We start from the raw sequence: 20,678 nt of genomic DNA on the forward strand, positions 1-20,678 counted from the left end.
TTAGTTTTCTTCGACCAATATTTTATAATATTATTATACAACTGCAAACTATGCAATAAAGATAATTAGAAATATATGGATTGGTTGTATAGTCTTCATCCTCAAATCTGAGATCTGAATTTTAGTGTGGATATTGTTAATCTTGAACACTTGATCTCGATATCCAATGTGGGTATTTTTTTTGAGGATCAATGCTTCATCCCTAAATAAAAGTTATCCCTGCAGGGTTTAACTATCACGGGATATCGAAGAGGAATTAAATTAATCCGTAAGTCTACATAAGATGGAGATCAATGTTTGATCACGGGATTTACAACACAAAAATTCTGACATCTGTCCACTTACCTTCAGTACGAATTTTTCAATCCCTAAATATTTGCAACATGTTGGTTTGAAAAAAATAAGGATTAGAAAATTAGAGTTTGGGTTCAGTTCCTTTCAAATTAAATTTTTCATATTTACGTTTAGGTAGCTTTTGTTACAGCTTTCTATCTAAAATTACAATTATATAAATTCGACTCATTTGTGTACTTTTTCCCCTCCCTTCCTTACCCTACAGTCTACAGTATACACACTAGTTTTTTGTTCCGAGCTAAAAGAACTTCAAATCCGAGGAATCTCGGAGTGGGATGAAGGAGACTTGAATCTCGGAGTGGGATGAAGGAGACTTGAATCTCGGAGTGGGATGAAGGAGACTTGAATCTCGGAGTGGGATGAAGGAGACTTGAATCTCGGAGTGGGATGAAGGAGACTTGAATCTCGGAGTGGGATGAAGGAGACTTGAATCTCGGAGTGGGATGAAGGGGATGAAGGAGACTTGAATGACAAAAATGTCCATTTTAATTTCCGTTTAAACATTGAAATAAGATTGCAGTGAGGATGGGCATAATATTCTGGAATAGAGTATTGTTTTGTCAACTACAAAAAATGTCGGCATTAAATTTAAATATAAATACAAAATATGTAAAAAGACATTTAAAAAATAAGTCGCGTCACCATCGGTATTTGGACAAACATGAAAACTTAAACTGCGTATAAATAATAACATAAGTTAACAAATGAGTAGCGTGTTCGCCCATCCTAGACTTAATTATAAAACAAGCTTTTATAAAAACAGATAGGATATGAAATAAAGAGCCGCAAACTTTAAGTGATTCTCCGATCAATGACCGTCATCATTTATGCCTTTAAAAGTACTGTAGACTTTAGACCGTTAATCGTCGTTTTCTATCTTAATCAAAACGTGTTTAATCGTCGTAAATTTCTTCTTTGTTTCTGTGAGTCACATTGAAATTAATCTATGTTCTGCTTTAAAAAAAACCAAAAGATATTGTATTAATTCTCGTTCATGCAGTATAAAGTTTCAAGGGTTCTGTTGTAATCGGCCTTTAAAGGGAGAGTTACTTGAAATTACGTCTAGAGGCTAGCACTTGGCAGCCGGCTAGAACTGAGAATAAAAATTGGCAGCCTGCTAGAACTTTCAAATATAAACAGAAAAAAAGTCTAAAGGAATTGAGTCTTGTTACAAACTCTGATTTTATAATCCTCATATCTCTCCAACACAATATCGTCTGACCTTAGATATTTCATATATACTACGTTTCAAGTAATTAAGCAAGTACGTTTTTTTTAAATTCCGACTCAAGATTGATTTTTTTTCTAAATCTTCATTTTACAAAATGTATTCCGGCAAGTTTTTGAATACGTATACAAATTTGTGTGTACTTGAGTTGTACACAGTACACACAAATTGTAAAATTGTACTTTTACGGTGTATCCAATTATTATGACTTGGTTATCTAACAAGTATTGGGGAACTTACTGCCTGTACATGTAAATTAAATTTAATTAAAATTTTTGAAGATTTTAAAGGGACTGTAAAGGAAAAATGAAAGGGGGTATAGGCTGAAAGCTAATCACTTTAGCTCTTGATCGTGATATCTAGTGTTTCCGTCTTGAGAAATTGATATAAAACTGTGTCAAATTTATACGAAAATTCATATATACACAATTTTGAAAAGAAATAGTAGGTTTAAACAGATCATATTCAGCAAATATGCAACCAATCTTAAAACAAAGATATTCCAGAGAAACCTATTTGTAACTTAGGTTTTCTCAAATTATTATTTTATAATTTTCATTTTTATTTTTAAAAGATATAATTGATAATATTGAGATTATACTTGTCACGTGATACAGCAGATTGTAAAAAAATTATTTAAATGATAAATTTTTTCTTGATTAAATGTTTTAATTATAAAAAGTAAAATTTTTGTAAAAAACTGTTTTTAAATTTTTCTTCCTTTTCCTTTTAACCTTAAAAAACCTATTTGTATAACAATTTGAAACGCATTGTGCTCTAAATTTTTTAAGATCAAATAATCTAAGTTTGAAATATCAAAAAAATACACCATTAGGTTGCAAAGATATAGGGATTAGAATATGTAAGTTCGTGGCGAAGTCTAAAGTCATTGCATATTTCAGAAGGATCAGAACTATTTTTTGGTCAAAACATTTTTAACGTTTTAATCATTTTTCTTTTCATAAAAAACGTCATTATGTGTTTTTCTGGACACAAAAAGCAAAAGCCATATTGACCCCGGTTCAACCTTATAAATATAAAAACATTTAACCTTTACAAACTATAGATATTTCTGTTCAAGCTTTGAAACAGAAAAAGTTGTGTACATTGAACACGGGCTCGGAGCAGGCAGAAAACATTGTTTTACTTACACACTGTCCACTGAAAGGAACATTGAAAGACAACATTAAATATAATGGTTACTTTAATTTCCCAACACAGCTTTTTAGTCTTATTGTGCTACTACCCCCNCTACTACAAAATATGAAAGAAATTAACAATTTTTTTAAAAATTTTTAAATGTTAATTTTACTGCAACTATTTTCATGTATTACATTAAATACAAATTTCGCAGATTTGTCCATTCAAATTCCATACAAGCAATTATTTACCGACTAAAAGCCAGGCCAAATATATATGAACGGATTACTGAAACCAATGGGATTGTTTTCATTTTTATGAATTACAAATGTTGTCTTTTTTATCCTTAAAAGGGGACCGTTCACTTATTTTGGTAATTTCAGGGTAAACTAAACAGCCTATTCGCTGTTGATAGATATTAGTCTTACTTTTCAAAGACAACCGCGTGGCCGGAGAAAAAGCCGATTTTTCGTTTAGAATTCGAATAAGTGAACGGTCCCTTAAAACTGGATTATGTTTTCAGACAGCCAGCCACTGCATGTCATAACTTTAGAACCTTTTAAATATCAGTCCGGAGATTTTTTAAAACTTTTTCATAAACTAATCTTGTTTTCCCCTTTCCCTTAATTAAAAATCTAATTATTGTTGATTCATAAGAATGTCGGTTTATAAATTACCCTTCTTAAAGTCTATCTATTCTTATTCTAAACCTCGAATTTGCTAGTGTTGTATACACACAGCGGAATAATTAGCGTCTTCTTCTTTTTTTTAATTATCCGATTTCTGAATATAATATTACAAATGTTAGAAATAAATAATATTTCTATATAAAAAATACAAATAAGAATGGATAGTTTTCCCATCCAGCAGTACTTTTTAAGCTCAGTTTTTACCAAATGATAATTTTTTAAATCTGCATCCTAAGGTATTTAAACATATGATTTGTTCTTTACAGGGTCTCTCTTTTTTCAGTCAAATTAAACAGTTTATCCGTCAAAATATATTTCAAGGCAAAAACCAAAGCTCGGATTGTCATATTTATAGGTCAAGTTTTGAGGTCAAGTCTCATCCCTTTATGTACGTCAGAAACTGACCTTGAATCAATCATGTGGTCCAACGGGTCGAACAGAAATAAAAAAGTACAGTGTTGAGATTGTACATAGAGGAGGGTTGTACAACACAACAATCAAACTATTTTGTGAATGTACATGATAGTATAATTAGGGCGTGTATAAACCCCTATAAATAGATGTGTAGGATGTGCAGGAAGTGCGTGTGTGTGTGCAGGAAGTGAGAGGGTGTGTGTTGTGTAAGATTGCGTGTGAGAGCAAACGTCATGATCTGACCGCTATCTAGCCGGTATAAGGTGCTACGTGTATATACAGCAGAGCTAGTGGGGGATGTATTGTCAGTCTAATATGTGAATTCAGAACTATTAGGTCCTTATACACACACATACATTTCTCTCAGGTACAATTTCCATTTCTTGTACACAGGGAACTAGAAACATAATGGAATAAAATACTGACTCATTTTAAATGAAATTCTGCTTAGATTTTGCAAATTTTCAATTGTCTTTTTACTAAAAACATATTCTAAAATACTTCATAAATATCAGTTTATAAATAACAAATCCGAATTTCAAAGAACCACTCATTTATTTTTCAAGAGAATTAACGAAGACCACTGTATACTGTAGATAAACATATATACATATGCAGTTGCATAAGTGTCGTACTTTTGTAATCTATAATTTAGTACACTAGTTTATTCTAGAAAAAACGTGACGTAATGTTGAAGTTTAATTCACAATCTTGTTTAAAAATAATTTGCATAAAACAATGCAGTTGTTTTTATGCAACCTGCAGAAATAACAGATTGTTGGCGACATTTTGAAATAAACGTTGATATTTTTTTTTAAATAATAGGCCTTGAAACTCCTCCAGTGTATACGTTTTTTATTTCACACAATTGACATAAAAGAGTTTGGTTTATTGGCATAATTTCAATGCAAAATATATTTTAACTCTCAAAATATAAAAATTGCGCTGAACTTGATTCTGTTTTACATTTTTACAGTAAACAGTAAGATAAAACTGAGTGCATGAGGTTTAATTTTCAAATATATAAATTAAGTTGTTTGCGCGTGTAGTACTTTCCTTACTGTCCATTGATTTTTTTAGTGTTCAAGCGATGTCATTGTTTTTAGACAATATTGCAATTTTCTTTTTGGACTTTCTTTTTCCATTCGGAAAATTATTTTATGACGAACCAACGAAAATGTAAACACGTTGGTTTTAGTCTTAAAATGAAACCAGGCCTGCAATGTCCCAAAGTTAACATTTATATTTCGTTTTGTAAACATATTTTCCGCAATTGTTTACCGTTGTATATGTACAGCAGTACAGTACAAACTATGTATACACTGTTCAGTGTAAAGTGTTCACTCTTTCATGTAGCAGGGGGAAATATATTCTCATCAAAAATCAATAGGAAAATAAATTATTTTGGCACCCCCCTCAAAGTACAGTTCCCCCCCTTAGTCTTTACAGTACAGTTCTCATCTTCCTAGTCTTTACATTACAGTTTTTTTTTAATACTCTTTCATAAGATTTGATCTGAGCATTAATTTCTGTTTAAATAAAAGAATTCCTAAACGATTGTTTTTATTGGATGAGCTGATTAAGCCTAGCGTAAACCGCGGAACTAATACTTAAAATCTATATTGTGCTTGAGCTTTTCAATAATAAGGTAACTACCTAAAAGATATCATAAGTTTTATTGTACAGTGAAAACCATAAAATTCAGCAATAGGAATACGACTTTCAGACTGAGAGTAGGACTTTAAAACTTTATTGTACAGTGAAAACCATAAAATTCAGCAATAGGAATACGACTTTCAGACTGAGAGTAGGACTATGTGCGCGCGTTAGACAGAAATTGTGCAGTGTAAACAGACCCATTTTCCTTAATAAGTGACATAAAAGTTTCTAGAAAAATTCTATTTGCTTTGTAACAACATCAAATATACTAAACTATTGCGTCGAAGTCGTCTTCCTATTGCACAGTTTTCTGTTTAACTTGTTAACAAAATCTTGCTTTAGCCTGCTACATCTATATATGTAAAGTAGTAGTGTGTCTTGTTTGTTTGGATGTTGATTATAATTATTGAACTCCTTTACCAATTTTCATCAAACTTTTATTTATTTATTTATTTATTTTATTTTATTTTATTTATTGGATAACTTAGTAGAACCACAGAAATGACCTTAACTAGGTTTGCACAATTGTTGTAATTATCCAGGCAAAGCCGGGTTCCTCAGCTATTATTGTATAAGTGTACAGTAAAGTACGTACAGTACAGAAACTTTAAAAATGTCGGAATGTTATATGGAATTCGTAAATATCTACCTTCCCAATTTCCTTCCTGAATACCCCCCCCCCTCTCCATTCACCCCTTTCTCTCTCTCCTGCTCATCATGTGTAACCGAATGTTTTTTTCCTACTTAAAATCAGAACTAGAGGAGCAACGAGACTAAAATTTATACCAATAATATTAATTGAATTTGACCTTCTCCTAACTTTAATATACAGTTTAAAAAAGGTTTCATAATTTTTATTTTCAAAAATTTCAAACTCATTCAGATTTTTTTACTTATGTAAATAAAAACACTGTCAAAAAACTACTTTTTTTGCCTGAAATCAAACAATCTATATATAAATTTGGCTTGTCTGTCTGTTTGTCTGTCTGTCTGTCTGTCTGTCTGTATCCAATAAACGTCAAAACGGCTGAACCGATCGGGTCCAAATTTTTTGTGGGACATCTAGGGACCCCAGGAAAGGTTTATGAATGATTGAAATTTTAAATATTTGTCTCCATCAAAATTCGATCTTCATTAAATTTTTTAAAATTTTGAAAATCCACGAAATTTTTTGTGAAAATCTGCGAATTATTTTTGTTTTGTTTTACGATGTACACAAAGAGAACATGTTCACAATTAATTTAGAAGATGGGCGCGAAGCGCCTTATAAGGCTAGTTTTTTATATTTCGAAAAAACGAAAAATGGACTTATTATCAGAAGTTCAAGGCGCATCTTTGCATGCCCATTTTAAGATGTTTTGAAAAAATAGAAAAATAGAATTTTTGATTACGTTGATTCATTAATAAATATTTGATTTTTTTAAAATTTTATAAATTGTTAAACATTGAAAATCCCATTCCAATATCAGAACAATTGGGGCGCGAATCGCCCGAAATGACTTTTTAATAAATAAAAGTTTTCCCAATCTTTCATTTTTGCACGTTTTCAGCAACAGTGGGGATAAAACAATAATAGTGCAATAAAATAAATGTCTCTCTACACTTTTATCCTTGTGCAATTTTGTTCCAGTAGAAATTTCGGAACTCATGCAACGCAAAAACTATTTTTTCGATTATTTATAATTATTTATCTCTTCATTTACAAGGAGGTAATAGGGATGCAATGCAATATAGGAGGGAATAATAAATTGCCGAGGTTGTCAAGACCTTGTTTGTTGGGTTCTGAACCAACAGGCGTAGAAAGGGATGCTAAGGGACCCAATATAATTTACTTTCGTGGATTTTTTGCTCTTGCACCTCCAATATTTATTGCATCCTTGTTGCATCGATCACGTGAAACAAAATGTAACATTTTAATTTACATAAAAATCAACCTTATTAGTTCTTTAGGTGTTATAAACTGTAAAATATTCTCAATTAATTAGATAGCATCCCTAGGGTTTAAATTTAGCATTGTGAACCTGGTTTCAGGGTCGCAATTTAAATATCGGGGAAAAAAATTAAGTTATTTTAATTTAAAGATTAGCCTTCATTTGAAGGGGGCATGTTCTATTTACAACGATACCATTCAAACATTTATCTGACCAACAACGCATGGATGATATTGTTGTTGTTTTAGCTTGAAAAGTGTATAATTCGGACAATATTCTCTAACTGTTTCTGAAGTAGTATTCCGCAAGAATCAACAATTGGAAATAACAAATTTATCCAGAGAAGATGATGGATATCTCAAGTATTGATCAGACAAAACTTTTTAGTTTATTATTATAAATCGTAAATGGAGGGTCTCAATTCAAATTACGTTTACAGACCCTGTAAATACTGAGTTGAAAAGTAAAAAAAGGTTTTTAAAATTTTTTTTTTGTGGAAAATTCTTTATTTTTCCTCACAAAAACTCATTAACCAATATAAGGGAGATAAACAATGTTGAAAAAATCTCTTAATTTAAACATTTACGTCAGATGGCATATTGAATTATTGATAGATGAAAAGATGTCTTGAAAGAAGAGGCCTGAAAACGTTGCATATTATGTTTAAAGTCTAGACATTAGCAAAACACTCATTCAAATATCACGCGGCAAAAAATGACTATGCGCATCTTTAAAATCCACAAGAATCTCTTCAAAGAACATTTATTTTGACATTTAGCGGATTTTTCCCTCTACATTTTTTATATCATTATAAAATAAACGAGTCAATCTCGGATTTTCGCGCATCTGAAAACTCCCCGATCTATTAAGATCTACTCAAGGTGCGGTAAAATATGTCTTTCCCACATTCAACATGCATTTAGATTCACTTTATATGCGCGTTAAATGCGTGCAAAAGACAGATCTACATTTTATGGAGAGTCTTGAAATGTTAACATTCATTCTCTCATCGCCTTGTCGAATTTGGATATTTAAGGTTTCATAAAAATGTTTTGTTTTATTCACAGCACCTCACGTCATTGTACGCATAAATTCAAAATCAAGTTCATAAAATGTAAAAAGAAATATTCTATTTATTTCTCTGTCTAAGGATTGCTAAGGATTAAATATTCAAAATGTTTAAGCTTAATTTTGGAGTTGTTATGAACGCAATATACTTGAAAATGTCAATATAATGATATCTTTTATCTTGAATATAATTAAAACTGATTCTCTTGCAAACTGCAAACAAATCTACAGAAACATTAAGGAAGCATAAAATAATAAATCATTTGTTGCAAAAACAAATGAATTTGACTGCAACAATGCAAAATAAGGCAACTATGGGGGAAATGTGAAATTTTGCTAAATTATGCATGTGCTGTGCAAAATGAGACTTAAAGAAGTCTTTGCCTCAGTCCGAGTTCCGACGTGTCGAGTAACCGTCCAACTTTTAGAACAATTTTCGTATTTGATTTTTCTTATCCTAAACTTATGTAATTCTTACAGAAGTCCATTTGCTACTCTTTTTATCCCTCCTTTCCCTTCATTTCGCTTTTTTTTCGAGCATTCCCTTTACTAATACCTAATACAATACAATAATACAATAATACCTAAAACAGCAAATAGCTAATCTCCGCCTAATTGCTATAATTACATAAATATAGTAAAAAATATATAAATAGTTGCAGATTTTTTGCCTGTAACATTATAACTTGTATGTGTATTATTAGCAAAAACTATATCTTATCTAACTTTCCGTACTATAGTCTTATTTTTTTCACCATTAGTCTTCCTTTCTCTTTTCCTACTAGTCTTCCTTTCTATTTTTCTACTAGTCTTCTTTTCTCCCTTTCTTTCAGTCAACCTTTCTCTTTTCCTACAAGTCTTCCTTTCTCTTTTCCTACAGGTCTTCTTTTCTCCCTTTCTTTCAGTCAACCTTTCTCTTTCCACACTAGCCCTTTATTCTCCTTTTTATAACTAGTCTTTCTTTCTCTTTCCATAGCAGTCTTCGACTTTCGATAATTCTAGTCTTCCTTACTTTTTTGCTTTTAGTCTTAGTTTTTTCCTACTTGTCCCCCTTTCTCTTTCCACCTTTTAGTCCACCTTTTACTTTTCCTACTAGTCTTCCTTCCACTTTTCCTACTAGCCCACCTTTCACTTTTCCTACTAGTCTTCCTTCTTCTTTTCCTACTAGTCTTCATTCCATTTTTCTTATTAGTTCACCTTTCACTTTTCTTACAAGTCTTCCTAACTTCTCCTCTTCTTTTATCGCACACTACCTTCCAAAAAGTCTTTCTTTTGCCAGTATTAAATTTTTCCTTTCAAATAGTCTTCTTTTCTTCTTTTCTTCTTTTTACTTGTCTTTCTTTCTTATTTTGTTTTCCCCTTTTTCTTCCAACCTCCTTGACAAGTAATCTTCCTTTCTTCTTCCCTCTCTGCCCCACATGATATTTCATCCGCCCTATTTAGTGATGTGAATTGATGTATGATACCTTATATGACCGGAAGCTGAGCTAAGCTGAGCCAACAGGCCGGGACAACATAAATTGCTGATGCCATAGGTTTTAACATTCACCGGGTCCTGTGACTTTTTATCAAACAAAAATTTTTCATCTATTTTGCGGATTTTTTTTCAATTTTGTGAAAAATAAGTTTCGCGGATTTAAAAAGTATATAATTTTTAACTTCTAATTTTGATATTATGTTATTATTATGTATTATTATCTAATTATCAAGTATTTGACACGTGGGGTTCTAGTAGTCGAATCCTTGGAATAAAACTAGCTACTGCAGTGTGCGGGTCAGTCTAGTACCTGCACCAGCCGAGTGTAGATACTAGACAGTTCACACTAGTTCCTACATACATAAACTCAAGTAAATTGATACTTTTTTTATATTTATTTATTTATTTTTATCAGTGCAATAATTGGTAGATTCCATTTCTCAATTACCAATTACGCAACTTAAAGTAAATATTAAATGTTGATTTTAAATAGTATATTGTCCTTACATTTGCTTTTTCTATTATTATTATTCTGCAACACTATCTAAACCTTTTACAAATCTAATATCTTACAAACTAAACTTAAGATAATATTTGATAATTCATATATATATATCTTTATGATATCATAAAAGATGGTATTTTAAAAATTAGTGATTTAAATATTTGTTTCTGTGATTAACATTTATTAAAAGAACTGAGATGGAATTTAAAGAATTTGAGCCGCAGTTTAAATCCGCCAAAACCCGGTTTAAATTAAGCGCCGGCTTAAATCTTGAAACATTTGATACAATTTTGAGTGGAACCAACCATATTTAAACCGCGGCTTAAATTTAAACCGCCGCTCAAATTCTTTAAATTCGGTCACTGGTCTCGCAATTTCAAGTGGGTCTCTATTTCAATCTTAAAAAGTGAGTAACTATGATACTTTTCATTGATTCTTCTAAATCACTAGTCAAATGAAAGGTTTTAAGATAAATTCAATCTTTCAGGGTTCTCCCTGGTACCTTAGGTAACAGATTCATCAAGAGATCCAATTATTTGGTGTGAAGCCTCAAAAGATAATTAAGTATCATGGTTACTGTCTTCTTATACAAATACTCATATAATAATATAAATATTCACGTTTATTTGTCAATTGATTATAAAAACACCATTTAAAGGTATAAACTGAAGAAAGAAAACATAGGGTCGGATTCTGCAGTAAGGCTGGTATGAATTGTTTAGCTTGTATATTTCACTCAATTATTGGCAAAACATAACAGAAAAAGCATAATTTTTCATTTTCATCGTTTTTGCTCCCGATAATATTTTTAAAGCTTATTTCCCGTGAAATCCTACCATTTTTCGAGCTTTATGTTGCCAATGACATGTAGAATCCGACCGTATAGTTTATTTGTTCAGTTTAGGCCTTTAATTGGTTTTTTTAGAGCAATTATTAGAAAAACGGGAATACAGAATTATTAGATGAGAATTTACATATTAATACAGGAGCAACACTCAGATATTCAATTATCTTTTTAGGATGTACACCAAGTATTTCGTTCTCTTTGTAAATATTTTGCCTAAGGTACCCGGGAGAACCGTGTACAATTGAATTTATGTTAAAACCCTACGTTGACATTGTTCACCCAAAGCGTTAAGCGATCGTTTTGAATCGCACTGAAACTGATTTTTCATCCTTCTTTACTGGAGTGCCAGGCGTTGCCCAGGCTTATATTATCATTATTATTCATAGTTACTCCTGCTGTTCACCCGAGCTTGGTAACACATCATGATTTTGGATAAAGTTCCCGGCGTTGCCGGAGAATTTCAAAAATGTACAATTTTTTAAATCATATGTCACCCGCGGGGTACCCGGATTGGTTTGCCTCAAAAAATTCAGCCAATTTGATTCAGCCGTTTGACCAGCTATAGCAAACATATATATGAACGATAAGATTTATTGTAAACAAGCTGAACTGCCCGGCGTTGCACGTGGAATTAAAAGAAAATAGAAAAAAATTAATATCAAAATTACAATCTCGAAAAAAATTGAATTTTTTAGCATATGTTAACCACGGGATACCCATGGGTTCCCTCAAAAAAAAATTTGGTCAAGGCGTTTAAAAAATATATTTATATATACATATATATATGAGCGAAGAACTTTATTATATCTATTCTAGAATAACGAAGACAACTAGAATTAGGTTGTTTTCTGTGTACTGTTTACCACTGAATTGCGTGTGAATGAATTCAGTATTTTTCTTTCAAATTTGTAAAATTTCTTTCTAACCTGATTGTTTCAATATTTGATATTTCAAACTTAGATTATTTCATCTGACAGAATTCATAGTTTGATATCTACAGTCTATGAGATTCGGTTGCAACAATATTGAGATTAGAAAATCTGGTTTTGTGGCATAGACTCAATTTCTTGAACCTATTTTTAAACCTATTTTCTTGAACCTATTTTTAAACCTATTTTCTTGAACCTATTTATAAGCCTATTTTCTTGAACCTATTTATAAACCTATTTTCTTGAACCCATATTTAAACCTATTTTTAAAGTTTAGAAATCAAGAATTTGAATTCGACGAAACAAGTTGAAAATCGATCTAAAAGCAAATGTTTGGGATTTTTGTCCAGATTAAGCATTAGATGCGGTTTGTTCCCGTCCTACCGTTGAACTTAAACTAATTAATTTAATCAGGATGATCGAAAGGGACGGTTCGTGATATTTAAAAACTTGGTTTACGTCTCATCCTTACTTTATTCTGGCAGTAAGAAAACTGTTTTAAGATCTCTTGATGTAGAAATTACTCTGATACTCTTCAAAAAAATTCCTAAACATTCCCTTTATCAAATAAATTGAAGTAAAGAACTATGCAAGTGTTCTGAGGTTTACAATTGCATATCTTGGAATGTTAAATGCATCGGTAAAAACCAGAATCTTTCAGCTCTCTAGATTTTGTGGGATTATCCCTTTAAAGTTTTGCATTGTTTGACATGAACGACGCTGAGGTGCGAAATAAGATCCCTTGTGCAACAATATTTTTGCATATTTTTGCATATTTCAAGTTTATAATTTCCTTGACTTCTTATTCAAGCTTTCCTGGACAATATTGTCTAATTATCTAAACTTCAACCTCGGGAACTAAATATTTTGAAATATTTCCGACTGAAAGCTGTCGACCTAGCTTATCCTGGCTGTTCTTTTAGCTTTGGCTATCCGTCATAGCTGTTCTTACAGCGCTGTCTACTCCTCCTAGCTGTTCTTTTAGCTTTGGCTATCCGTCATAGCTGTTCGTTCAGCGCTGTCTATTCGTCTTAGCTGTTCTTTTAGCTTTGGCTATCCGCCATAGCTTTACTTTCAGCTCTGTCTATCCGTCCTGGCTGTACTTTTCGCTCTGGCTATCTGTCCAGGCTGTTCTTTTAGCTCTGTCTACGTCTTTTTATCTGCTGGAACCCCTCAATGCTGTACTTTTAGCTCCATGGTACCCCTCCAAGCTGTCCTTTTATATCAATGTACCCCTTCAAGTTGTAAGTTTAGCTCCTGGAAAAAAATGTTTTCCCTGATTATAAATATGTTTTACTTGATTATAAACATGTTTTCCATGATTATAATTATGTTTTCCCTGATTATAGTTATGTTTTCCCTGATTATAAATATGTATTCCCTGATTATAAACATGTTTTCCCTGATTATAATTATGTTTTCCCTGATTATAATTATGTTTTCCCTGATTATAAATATGTTTTTCCTGATTATAAATATGTTTTCCCTGATTATAATTATGTTTTCCCTAATTATAAATATGTTTTCCCTGATTATAATTATGTTTTGTTTAAGGTGAGTTTACAAAGATTACAACTCCTCGGCAGGAACTACTGTTTAAACGTCCTGTTCAAACTAAACCTGGAGATACTAAGAAGAAGGATCCTGTAGGACTAACAGAGGTTAGAATCATCTCAATTTTTAAATCCATAATTTTATATGTTTTACAAATTCATTTCTTAGAACAAATCCCCCGCCCCCCCCCCTTCCCAAAGAGGGGCATGTCCAATTTAAAAAGATACCCTTGAAACCTTTATCTGATCAATAATGTAGAAGATAACGTCGTTTTTCTAGCTTTCAATTTTTTTTCTAAGAATTCCTAAATTATTTTCTTGCTGTTGAAATGCGCAAGTCGCTTTTGTAAGGTAACAAACAACAAATGAAAATTGGTCTTCTGAACTACAAACGTGAATATCTAATTCATACCAGATCATCTATAAAGCTTAAAAGGGTAACATTGTGAAAAGGAAAAACCACTCATAAATGTAGACACCATCTTGAGATGACGTCTACAGAGTATAACAGACCCGAACCTCACGTTTAAAGTATTCCCTGTATTTGCATAGATACTTTAGATACTTTAAATGCAAAAGGATAATTTAAATCTTTATGATGTTTTAGTGCAAAAACATTCTGCTACAGATGCACTCTTGTGTCCAGTTTGCCATTTTCCTGCAAACACATAAAAAGGCCTGTTTTCCGCCCGCTAGACTTGTTTCAAAAATGGAAATTCCTTGAGGATGATGGACTGGGGGTATATACAGGGGGGATGATGGACAGGGATGGGCCAGGGGCATATATACAGAGGGAAGGATGGACATATGAATATTTTGCCCATCAAGGTGTTTAAAAAATATATGCACAGTTTGGGTTGCTTTTAAGAAAAGATTTAATTAAAAGTGTAAATAATAGTTTTCAATTTTTTGTATGTGAATATCTATTTTCAGTTTTAATACTTTCATATTTGTATGCAAGATATTGAAATATTACTTGATAGTTGTAATTTATAAAATATCTAATATGAAAGCAATATTCCAGAGAGAAGGGGGGGGTGGAAAGTATGAAGGAGGAAGTGAGGCGTGGGGGGGGGGGTGCTCATCTTTCCCTGTCAGTTAAGATAGATGGATAGTTAGTACGTATTAGTAATAGGATTTAAAATATTCAAATTTCAAGGAACAGATCACTCTTAACAACATAAAAACAATATTGATAGAAATTGGATAAAGGAACTGAGCTTTTGCCACAAACTCTAATTTTCTAATTCCTATTTCTTTTCGACATGTTGGTGTAAACCTTTGATATTTCAAATTTAGATTATTTAATCTATCTAACAGAAGTAATAGAATGAAATATCTAAGGTATCCGACAATAAGTTGCTAATATATGGATAACAATATTTGAGTTGGTGACAAAAACTCAGTTCTTTTTTTAACTCAACAAAAAATTTAAACAATATTTTTTCTTTCAGGATCAGAAAACTTTTGAAGGAGAGGAGAAAATAGAAACAATTGTGACCCCTGGTATTAAAGCAGAAGATTCTTTTATTGCGCAGACAGATCCATCTAGCGGTGGGTTTAGGAACTACAGAAGTTCCTCCGGTGTGCCCAGGAACCTGTGCCTCAGTATAATATTGACAAGAATGGCACCAAATATGGAAGCTGAGAGAGAAGAGGCAGAGGATCCAATGAAAAGTAAGTTTGCAGGGACCGAAATTAACGAATTTGATCTAGGTCACTGAACTCCTGGAGCCGGTTCACCGACCTAGCGCGACGTTATTAAAGGAATAAAGTGTTTGTGCAAACTAATATTCTCTAACCCCTATATCTTTGCAACCTAATAGTGTAAACCTTTGTTATTTCAAACTTAGATCATTTAATCTCACAGAATTCATAGTTTGAAAAATTCAAGGTCTGCAACATGTGGCTTGCACAGATATCGGGATTAGACAATTAGAGTTTGTGGCAAAGATGTAATTAGATTTGAATTTAGCCTGACATAATTAAATTATTGTAAGTCATGAATTTTTAATATAAATTAATCAACTCAAACTTCTTGAATATGATAAACAAAGTAAAAATCGTTTAGTTTAATTTTACAAAATATGAATTTATTCAATTTTTTTCCCGTGAGTCCCAGCATACCCCGTTATGTGTCCCAGTACCCTCTTTCAAATGTCCCCCAAGTTCCAGGACCTAAATATAAATTTCATTTTTAATCAAGATTTTGCATATTCTGACTAAGCGCAAAAAATTTATACAAAATTGCAGATTTAGAGAAACAGAGTACGAACCATGGTAAAAGTTGAATCAATATTTTTTAGAAATTTAAATTTTGACCAGAATATAACCGGACAATAATTTGAAGAGACAACACTGAAATAGAAAAAAACTTTTGATAAAATATCCATAGTTTTCATCATAATTACAGACAACAATTTAAATAAAAAAATTGCCCTAATTGGTTTCCAGCATTTTTTTTGTATTTCGGTCTGTCAATTTCTATTTTTCAAGTTAATAAATTACGAAGACATTTTCATCAGATCCCAGAAATTTTTGTTTTAGAAACTTTTAGGCTATTTCTAAATTTTAAATCACTTAAAATAAGCAAACAGTCGTCTCAATTGTTCCAATAAATCTTGAAAGCGACAAATATTTTGATTTAACATAATTTGTTTGTCTCCCTTTCCTGCCGTAGCCACTAGCTAGGCATAATCTTGCAAAATATTTATTTGTCGGGTTCAATATCCTTGTCTTTCCTTGTCTATCCTTGAATTTCCTTGTCTATCCTTGTCTATCCTGTCTATTCTTGTCTATCCTTGTCTATCCTTGTCTATCCTTGTCTATCCTTGTCTATCCTTGTCTATCCTTNATTTCCTTGTCTATCCTTGTCTATCCTGTCTATTCTTGTCTATCCTTGTCTATCCTTGTCTATCCTTGTCTATCCTTTTCTATCCTTGTCCATCCATGCCTATCCTTGTCTATCCTTGTCTATCCTTGTCTATGGCCTTGTCTATCCTTGTCTATCCTTGTCTATCCTTGTCTGTCCTTGTCTATTCTTGTCTATCCTTGTCTATCCTTGTCTATCCTTGTCTATCCATGTCTATCCTTGTCTAATGTTTATCCTTGTCTAATGTCTGTCCTTGTCTAATGTCTATCCTTGTCTAATGTATATCCTTGTCTAATGTCTATCCTTGTCTAATGTCTATCCTTGTCTATATTTAGATATTTATTGCCAATATTTTGTTTGTATTTAGCACTTGTTTGATAGTTTTCTATAAATGTTTTACATTTGTTCTAGAAAGATTTATGATAATGTCATAACTGCAACTTATATAAGAGAGGGGAGAGAGAGGCAAAAGCATAGATGGGGTAAATATGAGGGGGGGAGGGATAAAGTCATAGATGGGGTGAATATGAGGGGGGAGGGATAAAGGCTTAGATGGGGTAAACAAGAGGGGGGGGGAGGGATAAAGGCTAAGTAGGGTGGGAGAAAATACTGGAAATATTTTAAATTGAATCCCAAGAGTCTCAATAAACATGAAAGTTTATCTTTTCCGAAAATTTTCCTTTTTTTGGGAAGAAAAGAATAAGATTTCCTTTATTTAGAAGGAAGTATAAATTAGGTCTAATGTGTCGATTAAAATATGAAAACATATAGAGTTTTTATTTATTTTTATCTTTTGGTTTAAGCTGTAAATTGTGATATTTTCTCCTATTTATTGAGTTGATTTCTTCAAACAATTCAGTCTTGATATTTTTAGCAAGATGCAGCTTGCACGAATGTTGGCGGAAAATAATTTGATAAAAGTTTATATAGTGTCTAGTAAATCAAGGGAGAGAACTAATAATTGAATATTTAGGTGATCTGTCCCGAGCTAAAGCTAAATCAGTCAGGTTTGATACAACATCCAAGGACGGAGAAACATTAGCTCCTCCTCCTCCTCCTCAAACCTTACCAGGACTAGATCCAGACTCAGTTTATGTAGTTTCAGGTGGAGTAAGTCATCCTTCTTATCCTGCTCATCCTACTGATCCTTCTTATCCAACTGATCCTACTCATATCAACCATCCTACTCATCCTTCTTATCCTACTAGTCCAACTTTTCCTACTGATCCTATTAATACCAACCATCCTACTCATTCTATCAATCCTACTCCTACTGCTCCTTCTATTTATCCTATTCATCCTATTCCTCCTTCTCCTCCTACTCCTCCTATTCATCCTACTCCTTCTACTAATCCTAAAGATCCCAGGAGGCCATCCTACGCTTCCCAACCCTCTTTCTCCTCCTACTCCTCCTACTAATTCTACTCCTCCTACTCCTCCCGCTCCTCCTACTCCTCCTACTTCTCCTACTCCTCCTACTCCTTATACTCCTCCTACTCCTCCTACTCCTCCCACTCCTCCTACTCCTTCTACTCCTTCTACTCTTCCTACTCCTCCTACTCTTCCTACTAATTCTACTCCTCCTACTCCTCCTACTCCTCCCGCTCCTCCTATGTCTCCTACTCCTCCAACTTCTCCAACTCCTCCTGCTCCTCCTACTCCTCCTACTCCTCCTACTCCTCCTAATCCTCCTAATCTTCCTACTCCTCCTACTTATCCTACTCATTCTACTCATCAAGCGAAAACCTATTAAAATACATTTAAACATTTTTTTTTGTATTTTAAAGTTTGAATAATTGAATAATTGAATAATTAAGATGACCATATATCTTCTGATCCAAAGAAACTAAATCTTAATCTAATATTGTTAACCTGAGACTGTTAAGAAACTGCATAGAAACTCTAAATAAAATAATTAAAACCTACACCATTGTTTTTTAAAGCATCCATTAGATTCTATTAAGAAGTATAAGAACATCAGTTTAAACCCACTCTAATATCTGATAAAGAAATTTGGCAGTAAAACCAACATTTTCTTCTTTTGCAAAATGCCATTTGGAAAAACGCTTATCAAGAAATATGAACATAAGATTATACTTGTTCAGGTCCTTTTCAATACTACGACCCTGGTCAAAACCTTGTGACCGGAATGCTGATGGCAACACCTATTCCCCAGGGAGTTACAGTTGTAGCGGTTCCCTCCGGTCAACAGCCTTCGCAACAGCTTCTTCAGCAGTATCAACTGCAACAACAACAGAAACAGAAGCAGCAACAGCAGCATTCTCCAGTTCAGAAATCTTCTGAGGAAAAGCCAAGATATTTAAACCCTGCTCAGGGTTCAGTGTTTCCTCCGGTTCAAGCTCCGGGAGGCGGACAGTATCCGCCCCAGCCTGAGTGTTGTGATGGGTACATGGAGCCACCCTCTACTCCGGTCTATCCTTGTTTTAACAACGCTTCTCCACCATTAGTTCTAGACTCCGCCAGGGCCCCAGGTCCCTGTCTTGTAATGGGCGGAGGATTGAATAACTCCGCTCCGAGAATGCAAATCCCAGTCAAGAACACAGGAGACGGATGTCCACTCCACCGCCCCCACTCCGGTACTCCATACATGATGTATTGGGACTCCAGCCATCCGTCCGGAGTATCAATTCCTCTCCGACAACCCAACCCTCCTGTATACTACAACCTCCCGGAGAAAGAGTCCCCAATTATGTCGGGTGCCCAGAGCCCGACCAGTGATATGACAATCACCTCCTCCTGTTCTGATATGTCGGGAGAGGAGAATACGGATGCTCACGAGGAGAACCTAACCCAGCAAATGTCTTATCTTTCCTTCAATCCAACCTTCAACGGACAAAACTCACAGAATGCCAATGAACAACTTAGTAATAACTATAACGCTCCCATCAACATGGCTGTCAACAATCAAAATATCCAAACTAATAACAGTCAAACTATCCACACTGTTAACGGTCATTTCAACCAGATTGGTATTAACGGTATATCAGGGTGCCAACAGGACCAATACAATAGTCTAGGAGCTAGAGGATACTATATTTCCAACCCTGAATCCGGTGAATTAAACTCCAGGTCCTCCATCTCCTCTGCTCAAAACTCTGGTCAACCCAAGAATATGCCGGTAGGTCGACCCATCCCTCATATGTCGGTTGGAAACCAGAATTTCGTTAACGGTCCTAGCTCTCCTCCGATTCTAGTTCCTGCTCCAGTTCCTGGTTTAGTAGGGCTGGACGGAGGAATGTATCCGAGGGTTCAAAATTCTCAACAACAGATCTATGCACCACACCACAACATCCAGGTCAGTAAATACACGGAGAAAAAGTGCGTGAGGTGGGCGGGGGGGGGGAGGAAGCGGTTTTTATATTTAATCGTGAGATTACGATTGTCTCAATACATACAGAGACCATAAACCTTCTCCTTGAAGAGAAAGAAGGGGCAATAATGGTGTAAATTATAGGAAAAGAACTTGAAGAACTTGAAGAACTTGAAGTACTTGAAGAACTTGAAGTAACTGAAAACCAAGTAAAGAGTTGACACATGTTCTGAAGAGGTCGTTAATAAAGGGTATTTGATGTAAAAACAGAAGAGTTGGCTAAAAAGAAGACAAGAGAGAATTTGAAATGAAGAAGAAATAAAGATACAGCGAGGGGAAAAAAGAAAAGACAAGAAAGAAAAGGAAGATAGGGGAGGGAAAATGAAAGGAAGGAAAAGTAAGGAAAAGGAAGAAAATGTAGTTAGACTAGCCTTAGAGGGCGCTTCGCGCCCATCTTCTAAATTAATTGTGAACATGTTCTCTTTGTGTACATCGTAAAACAAAACAAAAATAATTCGCGGATTTTCAAAAAAAATTTCGTGGATTTTCAAAATTTTCAAAAATTTAATGAAGATCGAATTTTGATGGAGACAAATATTTGAAATTTTGATCATTCATAAACCTTCCCTGTGGTCACGTGATGTCCCACAAAATATTAGGGCCCGATCGGTTCAGCCGTTT

The 20,678-nt window shown here is 33.5% G+C and overlaps 1 protein-coding gene across 1 annotated transcript in view; it reads left to right on the plus strand.

The window, feature by feature from the left end:
• The window catches only part of LOC111697796 (uncharacterized), a 56,479-nt gene that overhangs the window by 31,372 nt on the left and 4,429 nt on the right, over nt 1-20,678 (plus strand). The window contains exons 6-9 of the mRNA XM_023467923.1: nt 13,796-13,902; nt 15,249-15,471; nt 17,640-17,771; nt 18,772-19,982. Of these exons, the coding sequence (XP_023323691.1) occupies nt 13,796-13,902; nt 15,249-15,471; nt 17,640-17,771; nt 18,772-19,982 (1,673 nt within the window). The remainder of the gene's footprint in view (nt 1-13,795; nt 13,903-15,248; nt 15,472-17,639; nt 17,772-18,771; nt 19,983-20,678) is intronic.

Source organism: Eurytemora carolleeae, unplaced genomic scaffold (assembly GCF_000591075.1).
Source record: "Eurytemora carolleeae unplaced genomic scaffold, Eaff_2.0 scaffold280, whole genome shotgun sequence".
Lineage (NCBI taxonomy): Eukaryota > Metazoa > Arthropoda > Copepoda > Calanoida > Temoridae > Eurytemora > Eurytemora carolleeae.